The sequence below is a fragment of the Aethalodelphis obliquidens genome, unplaced genomic scaffold (genome assembly GCF_003676395.1).
Source record: "Aethalodelphis obliquidens isolate GAN/ISIS:26980383/991018 unplaced genomic scaffold, ASM367639v1 scaffold15, whole genome shotgun sequence".
Classification (NCBI taxonomy): domain Eukaryota; kingdom Metazoa; phylum Chordata; class Mammalia; order Artiodactyla; family Delphinidae; genus Aethalodelphis; species Aethalodelphis obliquidens.
The window spans coordinates 9,745,674-9,766,990 of NW_020837959.1; the positions used below are offsets into that span (position 1 = coordinate 9,745,674).

At 45.6% G+C, this 21,317-nt stretch overlaps 1 protein-coding gene across 1 annotated transcript in view; it reads left to right on the forward strand.

The window, feature by feature from the left end:
* Positions 1-20,938, forward strand: part of NALCN (sodium leak channel, non-selective) — a 282,164-nt gene extending 261,226 nt beyond the window's left edge. The window contains exons 34-43 of the mRNA XM_027115885.1: positions 2,681-2,749; positions 3,689-3,837; positions 4,927-5,020; positions 6,709-6,841; positions 7,472-7,587; positions 9,460-9,617; positions 12,190-12,340; positions 13,879-14,028; positions 16,222-16,339; positions 19,486-20,938. Coding sequence (XP_026971686.1) covers positions 2,681-2,749; positions 3,689-3,837; positions 4,927-5,020; positions 6,709-6,841; positions 7,472-7,587; positions 9,460-9,617; positions 12,190-12,340; positions 13,879-14,028; positions 16,222-16,339; positions 19,486-19,679 — 1,332 coding nt within the window. The 3' untranslated portion in view covers positions 19,680-20,938. The remainder of the gene's footprint in view (positions 1-2,680; positions 2,750-3,688; positions 3,838-4,926; positions 5,021-6,708; positions 6,842-7,471; positions 7,588-9,459; positions 9,618-12,189; positions 12,341-13,878; positions 14,029-16,221; positions 16,340-19,485) is intronic.
* The last annotated feature ends 379 nt before the right edge of the window (positions 20,939-21,317 follow it).

Here is a 21,317-nt window from a genome sequence, read left to right on the forward strand (position 1 = left end):
TCTTCCTTGATCCCACCCAAAAGTAATTGGGTGGGCTTATTTTGCCCTGCTCTTCTGTCCAGTATCCCATCCTCTCCAGTGTTAGAGTCATGCAGGAAAATAATCCCTAATGTTACTGACCCCGGCTAGCTCAATCAGTAAAGCATGAGACTCTTAATCTCAAGGTCATGGGTTCATGGGTTCCAGCCCCATGTTGGCTGCCACATAGGTGCCAAATAAAAGCCAATACTCGAGATACAAGTGTCGGTAGGAAAGGAAAAGTTGCTTTAGTCAGGAGGCCAGCAATCTGGGGAGAAGGTGGACTCATGTCCCAAAGAACCAACTCCCCACTGCCAGCCAGGGGGCGAGAGCTTTTAAAGGGGAGTTTCAGGGTTGTCTAGGTTGAGGGAGGGGGCTATGTGCAGAACAGCACTGTCAGCTCTGACAATCATCTTGAAATTGGTCATACAGTGACCTGAATATTATTTATAGCCCTTGAGGAGGAACTAAAGGTCCTTGACTTTGTTTAATGGCTAAACTATTATTACTTTGTCTTGTTTGACTGCTTTCCTTTGCTTCTGCATTTTCTCACTTCTCCAATTAAATTTATTCTTTGGCTAAAGTTTTTCTACAGACAGGAGTCAGGCAGAGGACATGGGCTGGGGGGGCAGGAGGTTCTGTTACGGGAAGGCCCCATAGGGTCCTGCTCAGTTACACTAACACAGAGAACCCCTTTACACACCACAAAGGCTTTGCTTTAGGATGAAATTGCTGTGCTCAGGAAGATACTGAGTGTCCTTAAAACAGTTGTCACCCCAGTTCATTTCCTTAAACGACAAAGGATCCAGAGCACTAAAAAGCTGCACGTCACCGTGCCAGCAATTGAGAAGAATGTAATGGGTAAAAACAAAGACAGTCACTGCTCTCATGAACCTCACAGCCTGGAATGTTAGATCGGTATTCATCAAATGCCCCCAGGTCAGTGAGAATTACAGCTATGGTGAGGGAGACGGAGAAACACGTGTCCCTGTGATGACACAGGAGAGTGCACGATGGCTTCATCAGAGAGATCCTGGAAGGCATCCCTGAGGGAGTGATGATTGAGATCAGTCTGTAGGGTGAGGGGAGAACATTCCAGGCAGCTGTCCCTATGATGGGAGGGTTTGGGAGGATAGACAGTATGACTGGAGTAGAAGGAGCGAGGGGAACGTGGTACAAGATCTGGCTGGGTAAGAGGTGTCAGACCTCTCAGGAGCTTGTAGTCCAGGTAAAGGATTAAGTCATCATCTCAGAAGCTGTGGGATGTCATCCCTTCCAGAATGCAAAGAGAGACGGTATCTACAATAGGCTCTGAGCTAACATGGAAAAGAGGAGCAGCAAAGCCCGTGTTTGTATCTTTTTCTAGACAAATTGTAGCCAAAAGCTATTCGGCCCAAACAGGAGAATGAGTAAACTTTCTAATTCTGGGTGTCCCCAAAGAGGATATCACATACCCGAAAGGCCAGCTTGCCTCTGCCTGACTGCTTCTGCTCTTCACCAAGAACCTGTGGTCCTGGAAGGTCATTCCTTCTCCATTCTATTTTGCAGTGGACTGTTGTGAAAGAAGACACAGTCCTTGTTCCCATCCAAAGATGCTTCTGTGCAGACACATTCATTTCTTTGCATCTCACCAAGGATCTTCCCTTCCTGGGGGCCATCTGTGACTGTTGTCATTTGACTAAGCAAGGCTCCCGGGGAATAATCACGCCTTGGCATCAGCTTAATGCCACTGTCGTTACTGCACTTGTAGCCGGTGGGGTCTTTGTTCTCAGATGAAGCTTTCTTAGTCATAGAGCACAATGAGTCTTCTCTTTTTTTTTTAAATTAATTTTTATTGGAGTATAGTTGCTTTACAATACTGTGTTAGTTTCTACTGCACAGCAAAATGGATCAGCTATACATATACATATATCCCCTCTTTTTTGGATTTCCTTCCCATTTAGGTTACCACAGTGCATTAAGTAGAGTTCCCTGTGCTCTACAGTAGATTCTCATTAGATATCTATTTTACATATAGTATCAATAGGGTATATGTATCAATCGCAATCTCCCAATTCCTCCTACCACCCCCCTTTCCCCCTTGGTATCCATGCAAGAGATATTACCGAGTCATCTCTTGCTGCCAATCACACACTTGAAGGAAGAGCTGGATGTGTTTTCAAGAGGGAGGACTTCTCTGAAATCAGCTCAGACGAATGTGCATGTGGCCGGCTTCAGCTTCCTTCAGAGAGAAGGAAGCTGAAACTGACCCCTGGCAATCTTTTCCAACACCAGCACCCCCTCTAGTTGTAGAAGGAAGCCAGGATTCTTTTATCTCCTGTCTCCCTTGACTTCTTCACTTGCATTGTTATCCTAGGGTTTTCTCGCTCCTCAAAGGACCTGGTCACTATTTTGTGTAAAATAAGTTTTAAAATACAGAATTCAGCTGAGCAAAACAGAGACGAAAGTTTCATTTAAGATTTGATTTTATAGCTAATATTTATTCATGAATTTTGGCAGTGACCTTTTCAGCACCTTTTTAAGATACATTTCTTAGAGGAATTTTCACATTTTATTAAACTCATTATTCAGTAGACTTCACAGAAGACTTAAAATGAAAAATGGAACTGTAACAAGATTTTTCGTGCAAATTGCAAGAGGCTCTCCTCTGTTTAAATTTCAGAACGCGTACACCTACATGATGGGCGCGTGTGTGATTGTCTTCCGGTTTTTCTCTATCTGCGGGAAGCATGTAAGTACATTGTGAAGATGCTGTCATAGGTCATGTGTACACTGAAGAAAGGAGTGATGACTAACTGACTTTAGCTGCCCTTCTGGGTCTCCAGGGCTGGAGTTAACAAATTCCTAGACATCGTAAGTCAAAATGAGCAAATAATCAAATGAATCGGTAGCTTAATTGTCTTGTGATTCGTTTCCTGACATTTGTGTTATTTTAGTTATTCTAATCTTCTGAGTGAACTCAATCATCAACTAGAGATAAAATGTCAGGCACAAAAGCAAAGACTAATGGTCTTTCTTAATGCTTCTTTTATTGTTTTTATTTTTAATAAAGTTAAATAATTTTACTGCAAAGAAGAATATCTTTAACAAATATTCATGATCCTATGATTCCAGATTTATTGATGTTCTTTGTTAATGTTCAATACATTCCACATATATTTTTCATTTTTTACAGCACTGTTTTCTTTTTTGTTACTAACTTTATTTCATGTAGGGTCCATATATCCACATAATCAGTATGGTAAATATTTGATAGTTATTTGGTATTTTACCATCGTTTAGTTTTGTTTTTATGATCGTCTGTTAGTGGAAGAATCCTGGGTCTGCTTGCTATTGGCCAAAAATGCACAGCCTGTATAATAAAGAGTTAGGGAGGAAGAGAAGAGAAAAATAGAAGGCTTAAAATATTGTGGTGGAACTTTTATTAATTTGGCTAAAGAGGCTGAAGTTTGAAATATGAGCAGAATTTCCTTAGGTCTAATGGTATTTAATAAAATTCAAATTTAATAGCAGATAGGAAGCAACTTTCAAGTGACATCCTTGAGAATCACTTTTGTGCCAGACTGCTTAACTGTTACTTACTTCCCGGGTTCACCATGGCTTGATGAGATGAATGTCCCCTCCCTCCTTCTCTTTCCGCATCCCCACCCCCACCCTCACCTCCATACAGGTGACACTAAAGATGCTCCTGCTGACAGTGGTCGTCAGCATGTATAAGAGCTTCTTTATCATAGTGGGGATGTTCCTGCTGCTGCTGTGCTATGCTTTTGCTGGAGTCGTCTTATTTGGTACTGTGAAATATGGGGAGAACATTAACAGGTTGGTATATATTTCAACCTCTCAACCACTGCGCCACCAGGGAAGCCCTATTTATCTTTCTATTCAACTATTAAGCAAACGTTTTTAGTAATGAAATCATGGATACATATCTGCATGTGTTTTAGACAAAGATGGGGAGGGGGAAGCAATCATTTGGAAATTAAAACAAAATAAAATGGCCAAATTTTAAATGACATTTTTCTCATTGGAACTATGCATGCTTACTGTTAGAAAATTAGAAAATTCAGAAATAAAAGAAAACACGGGCTCCCCTGGTGGTGCAGTGGTTGAGAGTCCGCCTGCCGATGCAGGGGACACGGGTTCGTGCCCCGGTCTGGGAAGATACCACATGCTGCGGAGCGGCTGGGCCCGTGAGCCATGGCCGCTGAGCCTGCGCGTCTGGAGCCTGTGCTCCGCAACGGGAGAGGCCACAGCAGTGAGAGACCCGCGTACCGCAAAAAAAAAAAAAAAAGGAAACAAAAAGAATCCATAATTCCACCACCATGCAGGAATAACTACTTCTAATATCCTGGTGAATTCCAGCAATTCTTTTATCCACATACTGCCAGAAATGATACATTATTTTTTTAATTAAACAATTTTGAGATGGCTTTGTTTTTTTTTAAGCAAAACATGGGCAGTTAGGACCCCCAAATTGTTATATGTGGAAAGCATTTTTCAAAGATTGTCTTAAATTTTGTGGAACCATTTCTGAGTGTTTTTTTTTTTAAGTCCTTACACAGAAAATTAAATACAAACGTGTCTTGTTGCAGAGATCACTTATTTGATATATGGTGGCCCCATCTTTTATAGCATAATCCACATAAGAAGGAATCACTTCTAATTGTCAACGCTTGCTTTCTCAGTCATTCAAGATGAATGGCAATAAACTGCTGGCACCATGCTAGGGTTGGACTACTGAGATAGCTATACTTGGAGGCAAGTATAAATAAACAAATAAAAGGGTGTAACCTTTGGAAATGGTAACTTAGCAATCACATTTGCTCTAAAATCCATGTGTTTTGGTGGTGACAGCCCTTACATGACAAACCATATTACTCACATTCTGGTTTTTTTTCCTTAAATTAGGCATGCAAACTTTTCTTCAGCTGGCAAAGCTATTACCGTACTGTTCCGAATTGTCACAGGAGAAGATTGGAACAAGATTATGCATGACTGCATGGTAAATGTCCCCTCATCGCTCGCGATGCCTTCACTTAGAAGCAGATAAAACTCTTTGGTGATACAATATAGGCAGCACCATCCTTGTAGCATCTAGACTGTGTACAAAACACATATCCTGGCCCTTTAGTCCGTAAAATTGCATTCTTTTACATTACAATACATGGACATACAGGAAAAATTTCCAGTGAACCCAAGTCAAGCTATTGTAGTTCCATTCAACAAATTTGCATTATGTGAGCATTGTTCTTTCCCTCCCATCTTTGACATTTTGGCAGTCAAGTACAAACAGGAGAGTTCCACTTCTCTGACTTAATTCAACAGATATTCACTGAGCCCCTGGTTTGTACTGGCCCCTGTACTACGTGCCCGGTCCTCAGCGATTCCAAGGCATTCTCAAGGAGTTTATGTCAGGGGCTCTGAGCAATACTCTCCCTCAGCTGTCCTCACTTCTAGAGCCTAATTCTTCATCATCCTTCAGGTCTCAGTTTAAAGCTCAGTTCCCTCAGGAATCCTGCCCAGCGCTAAGGCTGCTGGTTCTGTGTCCTCCCAGTGTTCTGTATTTCTCCTTTGTAGTGTGTAGCACAACTGCAGTGAGTTATCGGTTTGATTGGTTTATTTCAGCTCCCTCTCACCCTCCGGACCAACTGTTAAAAGAAATTTCTGCAAAGATGGCAATTCAGTGGCCACCACCTATGCGTGGTTATTGAGCACCTGAAATGTGACTAGTGCAACTGAGGAACCACATTTTCAACTGTATTTAATTGTATTGAATGTTAATGAACACACATTTGGATTTAGATAGCCACGTGGAGTTAGCCGCTACCATGTTGGACTGCAGGGTTCTAGGCTGTCAGCTTCATGGCAGAGGGAAGGGGTCTGGGTCCTGCTCACCAGCCTGTCCCCAACACTGGGCATAAACCTAGCACATAGGAAGAGCTCAGGAAATTTATGCATGAATGAGTGGGGACAGAATTCACCAAATCAAAAATAATACAAGGCAGAATTAAATAAATTCTAGATAAAAACAAGCAGAATGCCATGGAAATGCAGAAGAAAGAGCTAGTCTCTCTGGCTGAAAGAAACCAGGAGGTTTCTCAGAGGTGTTGGAGTTTTACTGGGCCAGTGAAGAATGGGGAGGCTAAAAAAAAAAAAAAAAAAAAAAGAATGGGGAGGCTTTTGATAACCTGAATCTTGTGCCATTTAATGATATTCCATAACGATGCTCCAAGAACGAGAATTACTGGCTTTTCCTTACACAACTTGAATGTGAATTTGCTGTGTATGCAGATCTTCCTAAATCTTAACCCATTACTTAAGTCAGAGTTTTTTTTTAAACACCTTTTTCTCTGACTTTCTGCGTTTTGCATCACAGTGACTACTTACTCTTTGGGGCTAGTGGAGGTGGCACAAAGAGTATCTCTTGAAGGAAGGGAGTTCGTGTTCATTGTGCTTCTAAAATGGCAATGAACTTGGGATCCTACAAGACCAAAAGCATAGTATAAATGAAATATTCTTTTTGATTTTTGCCACAGATGAGGTACCCAATGTATGGGCCTTTGAAAGATCACTTTGAAGTTACTTATATTTTATATCGTTAGGAATATGTTCACAACTACAGTCAGTTAACGGAAATTTGTAATCTTCTTCTCTCACCCTGTCCCCCCCTTCCCCGCCACGGGCCCACAGGTCCAGCCCCCCTTTTGTACTCCAGATGAATTTACATACTGGGCAACAGACTGTGGGAATTACGCTGGGGCACTTATGTATTTCTGTTCATTTTATGTCATCATTGCCTACATCATGCTAAATCTGCTTGTAGGTAAGTGATGTTCATTGAATTATTTTTCAATCTCTTTAAACTCAGGTTATTAGATAATTATGTACAATTTCCAAGTAATTATCCTGGATTGCTTGGGGTGGGTGTTTTATGGCATTAATTATAAATTGTTGCCCCTCGGTCCAGAAGCTGAAAAGACCTTTGAAAGGCATGTAAATGACAGTTGATTGCAATTTCAAGAGTTGTTCTATTTATTATGATCATTCATTTCAAAAGCTCTTCTCATGGATTCAGTTGGACAAATACCAGGGAAGGCTACCTTTCCAGCCTTGAAATATCACATTTATATTTTCAAAAGATATACACTGTCCCCCCAGATGTGGGACCATCCAGAACTCAACTTGACCTTTAAAAGCTGCCCTGGAACTCAACTAAGAATTGAAGCCAGCTGGCACAAGCATTTAGACACAGGATGCGTGTTTTGGAAAGGTGGAAGCTGGATAAATAGCTCAGTCCAAGTGTAAAACATGCCAACTTGGAAACCATACTAAAAGCCCTTTAATAATTTGGCTTATAATGTAGGTGATAAAATTCATTATTTATAATAGATGTACTTTTTCTGAAAAATGACAGATTAGCATAATTGTCTAACATCCCTTTTTTTTTTTTAAGCCATAATTGTGGAGAATTTCTCCTTGTTTTATTCCACTGAGGAGGACCAGCTTTTAAGTTACAACGATCTTCGCCACTTTCAAATCATATGGAACATGGTGGATGATAAAAGAGAGGTATTGTCTCATAACTCACCCCTACCCCAACTGCCGTACTGCAGACATTTCAGTGGTTTTGTTGTTTTCAGTGGACATGTATTGAATTTGGAAAGGCCATTGCTGAATTGCAGAAAGCTGTCATTGACAATTTAGAAGAATGTACAAGGAAGGGAGAGGGACAGAATAGTTCCCCATCGTGTCCTTTCCAACCACAAACGTCCTCTCCTTCAGATATTCAGGAGGTTGGCAAGGAAAGGAAACCAAGGGAGCTCTGAAGAGACCAGCTGGGGCTCAGGGCAGGGAGGGGGGTGAAGTTCAGATCACCAAAGCGACAGTATAATACAGATTCATGATCACCTCAGCTCTCACACAGCAATTCTGATTAGAAGTGCAAAGGAGTTATTTAAGTGGTTTCTGAAAGTTATCATTTTGGACTTATTATTTGAATGTTTTCATCATACATCTTACCCAAGATTGCCTAGAGTTAGGCAGAGCAGCAGATGCTTCCCCCTCCCCCTTGCCCCCCTCGCCCTTCTCCTAGCAAAGCTTCAGGCGCAGTTCCAGGCACCAGGGATGTGACAGTGAACGAGGTGGCAAGGTCCCCGTGCTCACAGAGCCTGTGTTCCATTGTGGGCAAACAATGATTGTAATAATTATTACCATTTCAAGAAGTTATAAGCACTTTGAAGAAGGTGGTGGCACGGGACAGAGTGGTTGGAGATGGGGGGCAGATGCTTTAGCGGGGTGGTCTTGAAGGCCTGGCTGAGGACGTGTTATTTGACGTAACACCTGACAAATGAGGAAAGTTCAGCCATGGGCAGACCTGGGGGAAGATCTGAAAAGAGTTTCTGGAAGATACGACTGTAGACACAGACACCAGGGAGCCAGGGGCAGAGCAAACCGGGTCCTGGACCAGAGCTGGGGTCTGCACTGCCATGCAGGACTTTCTCCAGCCCCTGGGCTTGCTCCCTCTCTCCTTAGCGGCCCCCAGGCACTGGCCTGGGGCGGGGGGGGGGGGGGTTCTTCCGAGACAGTGACCTGCGTGTGCAGGTGTCTGGCCCTGTCTCTGTCTCACCTGGATCCACTTAGGTCTCTGTAACTGCCACTGCAAGGAACCTGCTTTCCATTGACACACACAGAAGGCGACACCACCACTCACACGTGTAGACATTCGTAACCGACGGGAATTCACGGGCTACCAACATCCCTGCCTCTCACCCAACTCCTTAACTCAAAGTCACAGCCAGGCTGGCACCGTAGGTTTTGTTGCCCTGAACGGAGTGACATGTGTTAGGTCCTCGGAATCTGCATCTGCTCCGACCAGCGAGAGGGCAGATCTGGGAGCCCCGTCCTGCTGGATGTAATTGTCCTAACAACAGAGAAGCCCCGGAAAAGAGTGGTCTTTCCCTAGAAGGGTAGCTCTGAGCCCATGGTTAGAAGTCCCCAGCATCTGGACTAAGTGAAGGATCATACACACATGTCCGCCCCATTTTTTCCGCTCCGTGCGTTACTGGCCCACTTGGCACGTGTGTTAGAGAAACAGGTGAACACGGCTGAGGCAGTGCAGGGGGCAACAGGAAGAAGAGGGAGTGTAGAAGCTGTGCCCGGGGGAGGCCGAGGGTCCCCTCTGCCTCTTCCTTGCCCCCGCGTGGCGGCGGGACGCCCTCTAGAACCAGAGATGCTCCAGCAGCAACTCCACGGGCTGGGCTCTTAATCCCTGGCTCCCCTGGGTGCACAGAGCCCCCCGGCCTCTGGGAGGCCAGAGGCTTCCTTGTGCCGGTGCCGATTATGTTAGCTTTTGAGAGCTAGATGTGGGCTTCTTTGCTGTGCAAACAGAAGCCCAAGCGAATCATTGTGGTCTGTTTCCGAGTGACTGTGCTCTGTCACCAGGGGGTGATCCCGACTTTCCGCGTGAAGTTCCTGCTGCGGCTTCTGCGGGGGAGGCTGGAGGTGGACCTGGACAAGGACAAGCTTCTGTTCAAGCACATGTGCTACGAGATGGAGAGGCTGCACAACGGCGGTGATGTCACCTTCCATGATGTGCTCAGGTACCGCGGTTCACAGCCCTGCGTCTGTGCTGCACAGGGAGAGGAGCCGGGCCGCCCCTCATACCATAGGAAGGAAGCGGTCCAGGAGAGCTGGGCACCTGCTCTGTTCCTCAGGCCCCTGTGGTCAAGTGCAAGCTACAGCCCCCAACCTTCTCACTCACGGGTCCGGCCACAGTCGGCCTGGCCCACCCGGGGACGGTTGCCCCTGGTTGGTTGGCAAACCCCATTTTCCAGCCATTTCATGAGAACCCAGACGGGACAAAGGGGGACACAGAGGCTTCTGTATTATTCACTAGGATTGCTCTAGCAAAATACCATACACTAAGCGGTTTAAACAGCAAGTTTAGTCTCCCGGCTCTGGAGGCTGGAAGTGAATTCAAGATGTCAGTAGGCTGGGTTCCCTCTGAGGCTGTGAGGGGGGATCTGATCCAGGTCTCACCCAGCTGCTGGTGGCTCGCTGGCCATTGTTGGTGTTTCTTGGCTTGTGGAAGCATCACCCTCATCTCTGCTTCATCTTCACAAGGCGTGCTCCCTCTGTGTGTGTGTCTGTGTCCGTGTTCAGATATCCCCTTTTATAAGGACTCCAGTCATAATGGATTAAGGACCCAACCTACTCCAGCATGACCTCATCCTAACTAACTACATCTGCAATGACCTATTTCCAAATAAGATCACACTTCAAAGTACTGGAGGTTAGGACTCCAACATAGCTTTTGTTGAGGGGAAAACAATGCAACCCATAAGAGCTTCTTAAACGGGAGTCCATGGATAGAATTCAGAGGTCCGTGGTCTTGGAAAGGGAAACAATTACATCTTTATTTTCACTAATTACTCACTGAAATGCAGCATTTTCTTCAATGATATACCTGTATCTTTGTCACCAGTAGAAATCACAGACATTTTCACACGCATTACTGTGTGTCTGATATCTTAAAATATCCGTTATGCTCACCAGTTCTGAGTTACAGTAGTCATTTGACCTCAGCTAGATGTTATTATTTAATGTAATAATACAGAAGCACTTATGTTACTACGTCATCACCTTTTCAAAGAAAATAATTTGAGAACTGTATTTCGATATAACCGGTTTCCTTTGTAATGCAGATTTTTTAATGTATTTAAAACCTTGTTCTAAGAAATGTCCCATCAGCTGCGCTGCCAAAGGATCCATGCCCCAGAAAAAGTCAAGAACCGTCCTCTGCCACCAGTAACTATTTTCATCATGTTGCATATACCTGGCAAGTTAAAATGTTGGGTACTGTGTCACAAATTTCAGGAGCGTTCAGGCGTACAGAAATACGTTGTGACTGGAATTTGAAAAAAGACCAGAACAGAGGAAAGATCTGGGAGAAGTTCTCTCAAGTTATCGATTTTACCTCCCTCTCTTCACTTATTCCTAGGGGAAAGCTAAAAGGCAGGAAAAGATGAGGCAGAAAACACCGATGAACAGCAAAGGATGCCATCTCTCTCAGAATGTCACTCCGTCTTCCCTCCTAGTGATAAATATTTTTAGGCTGAAAGTCAGGTGCATAGACATATCACTGTCCCTAATAATTAACACGCAGCCTCTTTGGATCACATTGGTGTGTCTGATGACGTGGACCCAGGCGAAGTTGATGGTGGCATCCTTTGCCCCTCCCTATTCCTCTAGCCCTGGATATGATGACAACTGTTCAACGATGAGATTCTTGATGAGGCAGAGAAGAGAGGAAGAGCAAACGTGCTTTCTTCGCCCACGGTGGGAAGAACCTTAGCAAACAAGAGTAGGTCATCGTACCAGGGCTGCACCTGCACGGGGAGGGCCCCTCCGGCGCCTCCAGGCTGTGATCTGGACTATGGAGAGGGCTCTGAGCTCGAAGCTCGGGGTAGGCAGAGGCTGAGCAATAACCTGGGTACCGCGGCTGCACCAGGTAGCACCAGAAGGCGCTGTGCCTTTGGCTCTGAGCCCCTCAGCCTGGACGGATGAGGTGCCTTATTGCCCAGGGGCCCCAGTGCAGCACGTCAGCTGTGTTGCTTTCATTTGCCACTGCCTGGGCCTATTGTATCGAGGGCCAAATGGGAGTGAACGTTCCACCCTGGCTTTGCACCCATCTAACATGAATGAGGAAGATGTAGGGGGCAAATGAGTTAAATTGAGAGGGAAATGGCGGCGGGATTGGATGCATGACCCACAGCCAAGCCTCCTGACCATCACCAATTGGATCTGAATGTGAAGACAGTATAGAAAGAGCAGCCTTCCTTCTACAGGGAAAGTTCCAGAGTCTTAAGCAGCTGATAATATAGGTCAGGGCCTAGCCTGGACATTTTGTTTCACAAACGCTTACAGTGTTGCAAGTACCTTGCGAATACTAGCGAACTTCGTCACATAGTAAGGTAGGTCTCATGACTCTCCCCATGTGACAGATGAGGGTGGAGAGACAGAGAGGTGACATAACCAGCCCAAGCCCTCCAGCTGGTCAGGGCTGGCGTCCAGATGTTACATTGGTTGGATGGAGTGATGTTCTCTCTGGATTCTGAGAGTCTAGACCCCAGGTACCTCAGAGCTCATCACTGCATGTTTCCCCCCCACCAGCATGCTTTCCTACCGGTCGGTTGACATCCGGAAGAGTTTGCAGCTGGAGGAGCTGCTCGCAAGGGAGCAGCTGGAGTACACCATCGAGGAGGAGGTGGCCAAGCAGACCATCCGCATGTGGCTGAAGAAGTGCTTAAAGCGCATCAGAGCCGTGAGTGAGCTGGACCCATCAGGCTTTACTCGCTCCTCCCAAAGGAGGGGGGGAAGGAGGGTCAAACGGAAAGAGCTCCTTCGGCACCTACGCTGGAGCCTTCTGTGATCACCTTATGAGCCCATAGCCACGTCACCTTTATCCACTTAACGATGATTCAAACCTGAATTCTGGTCCACCTTCAGCCATACCCTCTTGAGCAGAGTCCATAAGAAATTTCCATTGAATCACATTTTTAGCTTAGCATGAACGTTGAAAAAGCAGTTTATGGATATTAAAATATTTATGATCTCCATTTATGAAATATGAGTGTTCACAATGCCAGAAATCTCTACATACTGAACGGCAACTGAATTTACAAAACTACTTTTAAATTACTCCTAAAAATACCAACATATTGTTGACAGTGTTGTTTGATCTTTAATTAAAGACCGCCTCTCCCCAGAGTTTATGATCTGCTTCCTGAACTATAAGCTTTAAGACTCTCTAACTCATAAATCCATGAACATACACTGTATTGATATAGGCTGTGTTTACAGTGGGCACTTCCATTAGGTTATTACTTTTATGAGTGGTTTTGACCTATGCTTCACACACACGGGAAGAAAATCAAACTAACCACTAAACATTTATCCATAACAGATTTTTTTTTTATCCTGTTTCTCAGAACACCACCAACTTCGAAACATATCTATCGGAGGAGAAAAGGTCCCCAGAGCAAGGAGCCCGTCCAACCTCTAATAGCAAGGCAGCTGCAGCAGCTGCGCCACCATAGCCCTGCTAGGTCAGGGATCACGTCTGCCCCCCCACAGGCCCTAACAGGGCACGGGCAGTGCCCACTCACCCCAGACCGTCCAGGCCTCAGTGTGCGCCAAGACAGGTTGGCCCGCTGCTGCATTGGCCTGCTCCAACCAGAGCCAAGACAAGAGTGAAGCAAGGGTTTCACTCATCCACCCAAGTCTCCTGCCTCTTCCAATTTAGAGGAAAGGAGCGATCCACATTGGCTTAGCACAGTGTAAGATAAGAAGGGAAAAAAATGGAAACTCACATTAATGATCTAAAATTTCTGTTATATTGTATAGCACGGGGAACTGTACTCAGTGTTATGTAATAACCTATAAAGGAAAAGAATCTGAAAACGAATATATCTATATGTATAACTGAATCGCTGTGCTGTACACCTGAAACTTAGCATTGCAAATCAACTATACTTCGATTAAAAAAAAATGTTTTCAGAGAAGGAAAAAAACTCTATTTAAAGTAAAACACAAGGTAGTATCAGTGAGCATAACTATTCCAATTGTTATGCAAATGAAAACAGGATGGGAAGACAATTCCTAAGTCTCCAAGTCCTCCTTTAAAGCAATCTGATGCTCCTCAGGGAAATCAGTTAAGAACCTTTACTTGGAAGCTCTTAAGAGGTCACCAGGCATTCAGGTCCTTTGAAGAAGAGAGAAGAAAATAAGATTTGAGCGGTGCGGGCAGGGGGATGCTGGGCTGAAATTCTGGTCCCTGAAAGAACGATCCTATTTCCATAGAAACAGCAGCAGTCCTGCAGCATCATCCACAGCCTGAGAGAGAGCCAACAGCAGGAGCTGAGCCGGTTTCTGAACCCACCCAGTATTGAGACCACGCAGCCCAGCGAGGACCTGAACGCCAACAGTCAGGATAACAACATGCAACCCGAGGTACAGTCCGGGCGGGAGGCGTCCGTCACCTGAGGGTGTTCGCAAAACATGAATCGATGCCCGTTCACGTAGTCATTTTAAACAAGTGACACTATCTCTAATAGGAAGTTAAGTTGGAAAAAAAAAACTGGAACACGATCCAGTTGATGTTTGTGTCTTTGTCATCCCTGAATCAGTGGAGGTTATCTCAAAAGATTCTGATTTGTATAGATACAAAAAACAGTGGGAATGCTCTGAACTTAATAATCCTGTTGGATTTTTGTCTGAAGAGTTAACATCACATGACTTAGGAGAACATGACTCCTCACCAAGTCACAGAAACTTGCAGTAAAATGAGCAAAAATGCTTGCAGTTGGCCTTCCACCTCCTTAAATAGTCAGGCTCACTGAGGATTTGTCCTTCTTTAGCTGGGCATCAGAAGAGCATATGGAATTTGGGGAGTCTCAGCTGGAGGACCTTCTGTGTACTAGGGCCCGGCATAGCTTCATTTCCAGACTGTATCTGCACGTCCATAAAAAAAAAGCACAGAGTCACCAGCGTCCTGGAGAGCTTGTGTGTGAGAAGCAACTGGCGGGAGGCCCAGCCTTTGTGAGGCTTAGTTATGAATCGGCTGGAGCTGGTCTCGGATCTGGGTGTGTGGTGACACAGTCGGGGCAGGTGACAGACACTGAAGCCTGGGGCTCCGTGGCCCAGCAGGACACTCCAAGGGGCCCTCTTGTTCTACAGCCTAGTTTTGGGTGGATTCATGTCATTGGCTCCCCAGCCAGTAGGAATCACGTGCCACTGACTACTTGTGCAGGGACGGTCAACACAGCAGGGACGTGGGGCTTCTACAATGGCCCTGCCACCTGTCTGCCCTGAGGATGGCTGGCAGTGGTCACGTGTGGTGCCGGGGTAAGAGCAAGACAGCTGATCTCGGGTGACCTTGGCCTGCAGCGGCTTGAAGCAGGATTTCGGTTCCCCGGAGACTGAAGTCAGGCTGCGGCGGTGTGAGCGCTGAATCCCAGCCACTAGACCACCAGTGACAAGGCCCTGGCCCGTCAGTTGTGTCGAAATGAATGGCCACAAAGAGAAAAAAAGTAGTGAAACAAGTAAAGTGTTTCTTAGGAGGAAAAAGAATACGCGTGGCTAGACACACGGGCGGGCTCAGAGGGAGAGTCGCACCCTCCTGGTAGTTTGAATCACTTATATGCGGCATTTCTTCCAGCTTCCTTTGGCCAATCATCTTACTTTGCCTGGTTCTGAGCCTGTATTTGGCGTATCTCAGGGTCCTCCCCTGTGTGCACACGCATCTCTTAGCCAAGATGGATTCTAGCGAAGAGGCCTATGGGTAGGTTGACATCACCTACCATGGGGTGGCGCCTCCCTCCCTTTTTGACCTCCGAGGAACCTTTAGGAACCTTTCTGCGTGTGTGTAGTCGGGAAGGTCTCCTTGACCTCGAGGATGAGGAATATGTGGTCTCTTATCTGGGCAGGGCTCAGCTTCTCCTCTTCATCTTGGGCTCTGTCCACGGGGGATGCACTCCAGCTGTTCAGCCTGGGGCCCATCTATCTCCTGCCTCACAGCCAGCGAGACAGGGGAGGTGATGGCAACAGAGCTCTCTGGTTTTAGGTCAAAAAGCCCGAGGGGCCGCTGAAGAGAGGTGAGAACTACGGTGCTGATAAGGAAAGGGATGCGGATGGTGAATGCACGGAGATCTGAGCATTTCTCTTTGGCTTCAGTGTTAATTGGTTTAAGTTTTGTTCTCTTCCGGGGCCCATCCTAGAGCTTTGTCCGCTGAGAACTCTTCTGGAGGCTCTGGGTTGGCAAGCATGTACTGTCCCCAAACCAGGCAGTCCCACTGTTCCCCCCGCCCTGGTACGTGGTGGTGCCCCGTGGCAGGTGGCAGGTGTGTGGCCTTGGGAGTGGAGGAGTCTGGGAGGGATGCCCAAGAAAAAGCACTACCTGCAGGGTCGGGCCTGCTTTCCTCACCCTGTGCAGTGGTGACTCTCACTTTCCCTGACTCTTTTTACCCATTTTCATTCTTCCTGTCCCCACTGTTGACACTATGGGTCCGTGTTGTCTTCGCCACTTACTTTCCTGCGGGGCTTTCTTCCTTCCTTAAAATGAAATGAGGGTCCAGGCCAGTGCACAGAGGAGGAGAGCACAGCACGAGGAATAACCGCCTGATTCTCCCGCCCGCACCCCTGCAGACGAGCAGCCGGCAGCGGCTTCTGAGCCCCACGCTGTCGGACCGGGGAGCCAGTCGGCAGGACGCAGCCGAGGCCGGGAAGCCCCAGAGGAAGTTCGGCCAGTGGCGCCTGCCCTCGGGTATGTATGGCAAGTCCTTTCTCGAGCAAGTGGGGCATTTTCAGGGCATCCGTGCTCTTTGTGTGTTTGGGGTCTTGAACTTCAAAATTCAGGTCTGCCTCTAAAGTTGTATTTATAGACAGTAAACAATGAAAAAGGTATTTCCCTCATCAAAAACATTTCCCTCAAAATAACTTCTCTGAACAGAACAGTCAGCTAATAGAGAAGGCAGCACCTATTAACAAAGATATTATAACCACGATCTAGAAAGTGGTGGCGATTACCACCACGGACTTCTGGTGCACATTCCAGGCATTCCCAAACGTAGGCAACATTCATTTAATCTAAGAGGGAGTAGGTGGATACATGTCACTCAGAAATGACACAGGTTTCTCAAAGAAGGAACAACAAAACTTATCTAGTGTAATCTCATCTGTTATAGTACCTACTGTACGCCAATCACTGTTGTGAGGGCCTTACACACGTTCCCTCCTTTAAGCCTCACGGTCCTATTATTTTCCACATTTTATTGATTCAGTGAGAGCGTTTTCTTCTAGAGGGACATGGGGGTCTGGAAAGCCAGGATAATCCCATTCAGGCCATGCAGAGGTGGCAGGAGAGCAATGATCTGCCCGGCCCAGGGTTTTCTCTGTAGAGAAGTGAGCCCGCGGGAAAGCGGGGGCTTCCTAGGCTCTAGAATTGTGTCCCTTCCTCAGCCCGATTCAAGTGAGGAGACAGAGACTGTTGCAAAGTCTTCCGTAGCACATCTGTCCCGCAAAGCAGAAGACAGTTCGCCTTACCCTTGTCCAGTGCCACTTAACACCAGGGAGGGAAATCTCTTTTTTCCTACCCCGGAGGCTATTATGCAGGGATCAGAGAGAACCGGACTTCCTTCCACCTGGTAAAGGAAAGCCGGGAGTGAGAGGAAACAAGATTGAGTAAGTGCTGGGGCCAGGCCATGAACAACCCCAAATTACAGGCTGAGTGGTTTCAACTTCATCCTGTAAGCAGTCAGAAACCAGGAGAGATTTCTGAGCAAGGAGTGACATTTGGAATCCTGCTGAGGAAGACTCACATGGCAGCAGTGTAGAGAGTGGGCTGTCTGTGGCAGAGCCCCAAGGCAGGGTTACGAGCCAGAGGATGGTGCAATAGTGTGGGCGAGAGGCGATGAGGACACGGGTGAAGGCAGTGGTCCACACCATGGAGGGACGGACAGGAGAGACGACCTAGGGGAGATGCACAGTCCTTGGTATTCACTTAAAAGGATGAAAGAAAGGATGCTGTCAAGAGTGGCTTCCAAGGCCCATAGGTGGCCCCAGTGCCAGCAATGGTGATAATTAAAGGGACATGGTATTGGGGACGCCCTGAGTTTGAAGAGGCACTGGGCAGGAATAAGAGCATTTGAAGATGGGGTACCAATGATGTACCCCCCAGTGTCATGCTATGCATTTTCTTTTTTTTCTTTTTTCCCTTTCATTTTTGTGTAAAAGTTGTATGCATTTAAGGTGTACAATGTGATGTTTTGATAAACGTTCACATTGTGAAATGATTATTACAGTAGAGCTAATTAACATATGTGTCACCTCACAAAGCTACCATTTGTGTGTGTGTGTGTGGTGAGTACACTTAAAATCTAGTCTTTCAGCAAATTTCAAGTATACAATACAGAATTATTAACTATATTCATCATGCTGGACATTAGATTGGCAGAACTCATTCATCCTACACAACTGAAACTCCGTACCCCTCGACCAACACCTCCCCATTTCCCCCACCTGCCCACCCATAGTAGCCATCATTCTACTCTCTACTTCTATGAATTTGACTTTTTTAGATTCTACATGTAACTGAGAGCATACAGGTTTTGCCTTCCTCTGTCTGACTGATTTCACTTAGCATAATGCCGTCCAGGTCCATCCACGTTGTTGCAAATGGCAGGATTTCCTTCTGTTTTAAGGCTAATATTCCATTGGATACACACCACGCTTTCCTTATCCATTCATCTGTCGATGGACACAGGTTGTTTCCATATCTTGGCTATGGTGAATAATACTGCCATGAACATAGGGGCACACGTATCTCTTCAAGATAGTGATCTTGTCTCCTTCACATATGCACCCTCCTCAAGTGGAGTGCTGGACTACATGGCGGTTCTGCTCTGCATTTTCTTAGGTCATCTCATTTAATCTATTTTAATTCTCACAACAGTCCAGTGAGGAAACTTGTAATCTCTTCATTTTGCACTTGAGGAAACTTGGGTTCAGAGGCATGAACTTGATGTTGGTTACATCTACAGGTCACAGAAGTGGTACCCCAAACCATGACTGATAGACTCCCAAAGCCATGAGTGTGTCAACAAAGTCTTCATACAAGCTGCTTTATCCAGGCACATGGATTGGAAAAATGAATGCTGCCCTTAGCGTATTTTAAATCTGTCCAGGAATCATGCCTTTTTCTCTGATGCTACACTTCTGTCTGTTTTTACAAAAAAAAAAAATGTTATTTACCCACATCTTTCCTCCCTTACCTTCTCCAAACCTCTTCCTCTCCCCTCACTGTCTATTACACTATCCCTTCTTTTCCTTTGTTGTTTCTTTATATTAATATGTATATAGTAATGAACACCGACACATTTCCATGACACTTTATTTGCCCAAACTGGAACTTTTAGTGATTTTTTTTTAGTTTTTGTAGTTATCTCAAATTGCAAGCAACAGGGCTTCCCTGGTAGCGCAGTGGTTGGGAGTCCGCCTGCCAACGTGGGGGACACGGGTTCGTGCCCCGGTCCGGGAAGATCCCACATGCCGCGTAGTGGCTGGGCCCGTGAGCCATGGCCACTGAGCCTGCGCGTCCAGAGCCTGTGCTCCACAACGGGAGAGGCCACAACGGTGAGAGGCCTGCGTACCGCAAAAAAACAACAACAAAAAACCCCACAAAATTGCAAGCAACATATTTTTTTCAAATGGTGTTACTAGTCCATGAACATAATTTTAAAGTCCACTATGAATATAAAGAGCCAAGTATTTGAAAGGTTTCATACGTGACATCTATGGGTAGGACTTGCTCCTGGAAAGTATGACTGACAGGACCATCGGGGGTTTCAGGAATGGCTAGCAACGGGGGGAAGCCACACCAGGCTGCTCACGGGACTCTTGTTGATTCCACAGCACCAAAACCAATAAGCCACTCGGTGTCTTCGGTCAACTTACGGTTTGGAGGGCGGACCACAATGAAATCTGTCGTGTGCAAGATGAACCCCATGACAGACACAGCTTCCTGTGGTTCCGAGGTTAAGAAGTGGTGGACTCGGCAGCTGACAGTGGAGAGCGACGAAAGCGGAGATGACCTTCTGGACATTTAGATGGAAGCCAGTGAAGATGCAAGTCCACTGGTGAAAACTGACTTCTGATATGTTCTTTCATTGTCCAGTGAGCAATCCATAATTGATGTATAATTTAAGTCCAACTTGTAACAAGATTTTTTAAACTGATTTCTGTCCTGCCATAGGAAGGCATAAAACTGGGTCTGTCAAAGCTGTGTGTGTGACGGGTTATTATCACGCATTCAAGAGAATCTGCAAAATGGCAGTTTCGTAATATTAGCAACTATACCAACTATATCAGATGCAGATCATTCAAAATTTCCTATATTCCACCTCTGTAAACTAAGGTATATTCACGTATGCTCTGACGCATTATTTTCACCCCCTGAGAGAGTGCTTAGCCCAAAGTGGCTGATATTTATGGTGCAGGAGCTGTATCTTTAGTTCACATTTTTCCCACTTCCTCTAGAAATACCTCTCTTGGGAGAATTCATTATTTATGATTGATCTGAAAATGTCAACACTGAGCTCATGCTAAAATGAGTAGTTTTACAAATTAGATTCTGAATTTTAAAAAGTATACTCTTTTTCTCATGTTATTTTAAAAAACATGCACAAGCTATTAGACATCAGAACAAGTCAATGTCTGTCCCCTTGGCCTGTTCCCAAGAGAACTGCGTGTGCAGCTACCAAGCAAAGAAATGGGCCCAAAGAGCTGACTGGTTTAAAACAAACCTGTACATGGATCACTTGGGGGTACATAGTTACTTAAAGATGTTGAGTTTCTTAAAAAGCCTTTTAATAATAGAGTTTAGCAAAAAAAAAAGTAAAACTACATGATTCAGCTCATTTTAAAAATCTTTGCATGTGTGATGTTACCCTTGGCTTCATCTCTTACCCAAGGTAGGTCTGTTTTGCCATAAATCAGCAAAGAAATTGAGTCGCCCCCCACACACTATTGCAGTGTTCAATTCAAAATGATGACCTTGCTACCAGACTCTCCTATAGAAATAATGGTACTTTCCAAAATCTCACTCCCAGCTCACAATTTCTTTATCTCACAGCTCAATTGTATATGTTTCACACATCAGCTGTCCATGTCCTCTGGATGCAACAGTGGTTCTTTTATGCTGGGTCAACCATGTAGAAGTGCATTTGGGCCTTTAACTACACAATTCTTGATTGGAGATTTGCTGTTTAGATTACTTTTTATTTATTTATTTATTTATTCATTTATTTATTTTTGGCTACCTTGGGTCTTTGTTGCTGCGTGCGGGCTTTCTCTAGTTGCGGCGAGCGTGGGCTACTCTTTGTTGCGGTGCTCAGGCTTCTCATTGTGGTGGCTTCTCTTGTTGTGGAGCACAGGCTCTAGGCGTGCAGGCTTCAGTAGTTGTGGCACGCGGGGTCAGTAGTTGTGGCTCATGGACTCTAGAGCACAGGCTCAGTAGTTGTGCCGCACGGGCTTAGCTGCTCTTCAGCATGTGGGATCTTCCTGGGCCAGGGCTCGAACCCGTGTCCCCTGCATTGGCAGGCGGATTCTTAACCACTGCGCCACCAGGGAAGTTCCTAGATTACTTCTTTTAATACAGTGTTGATCTCAGAATCCTTTGACCACCACCCTACTCCCCCAGTTGCTTGATGATCTATTTCTGTCTATTTAACATTCTTAACTAGCCA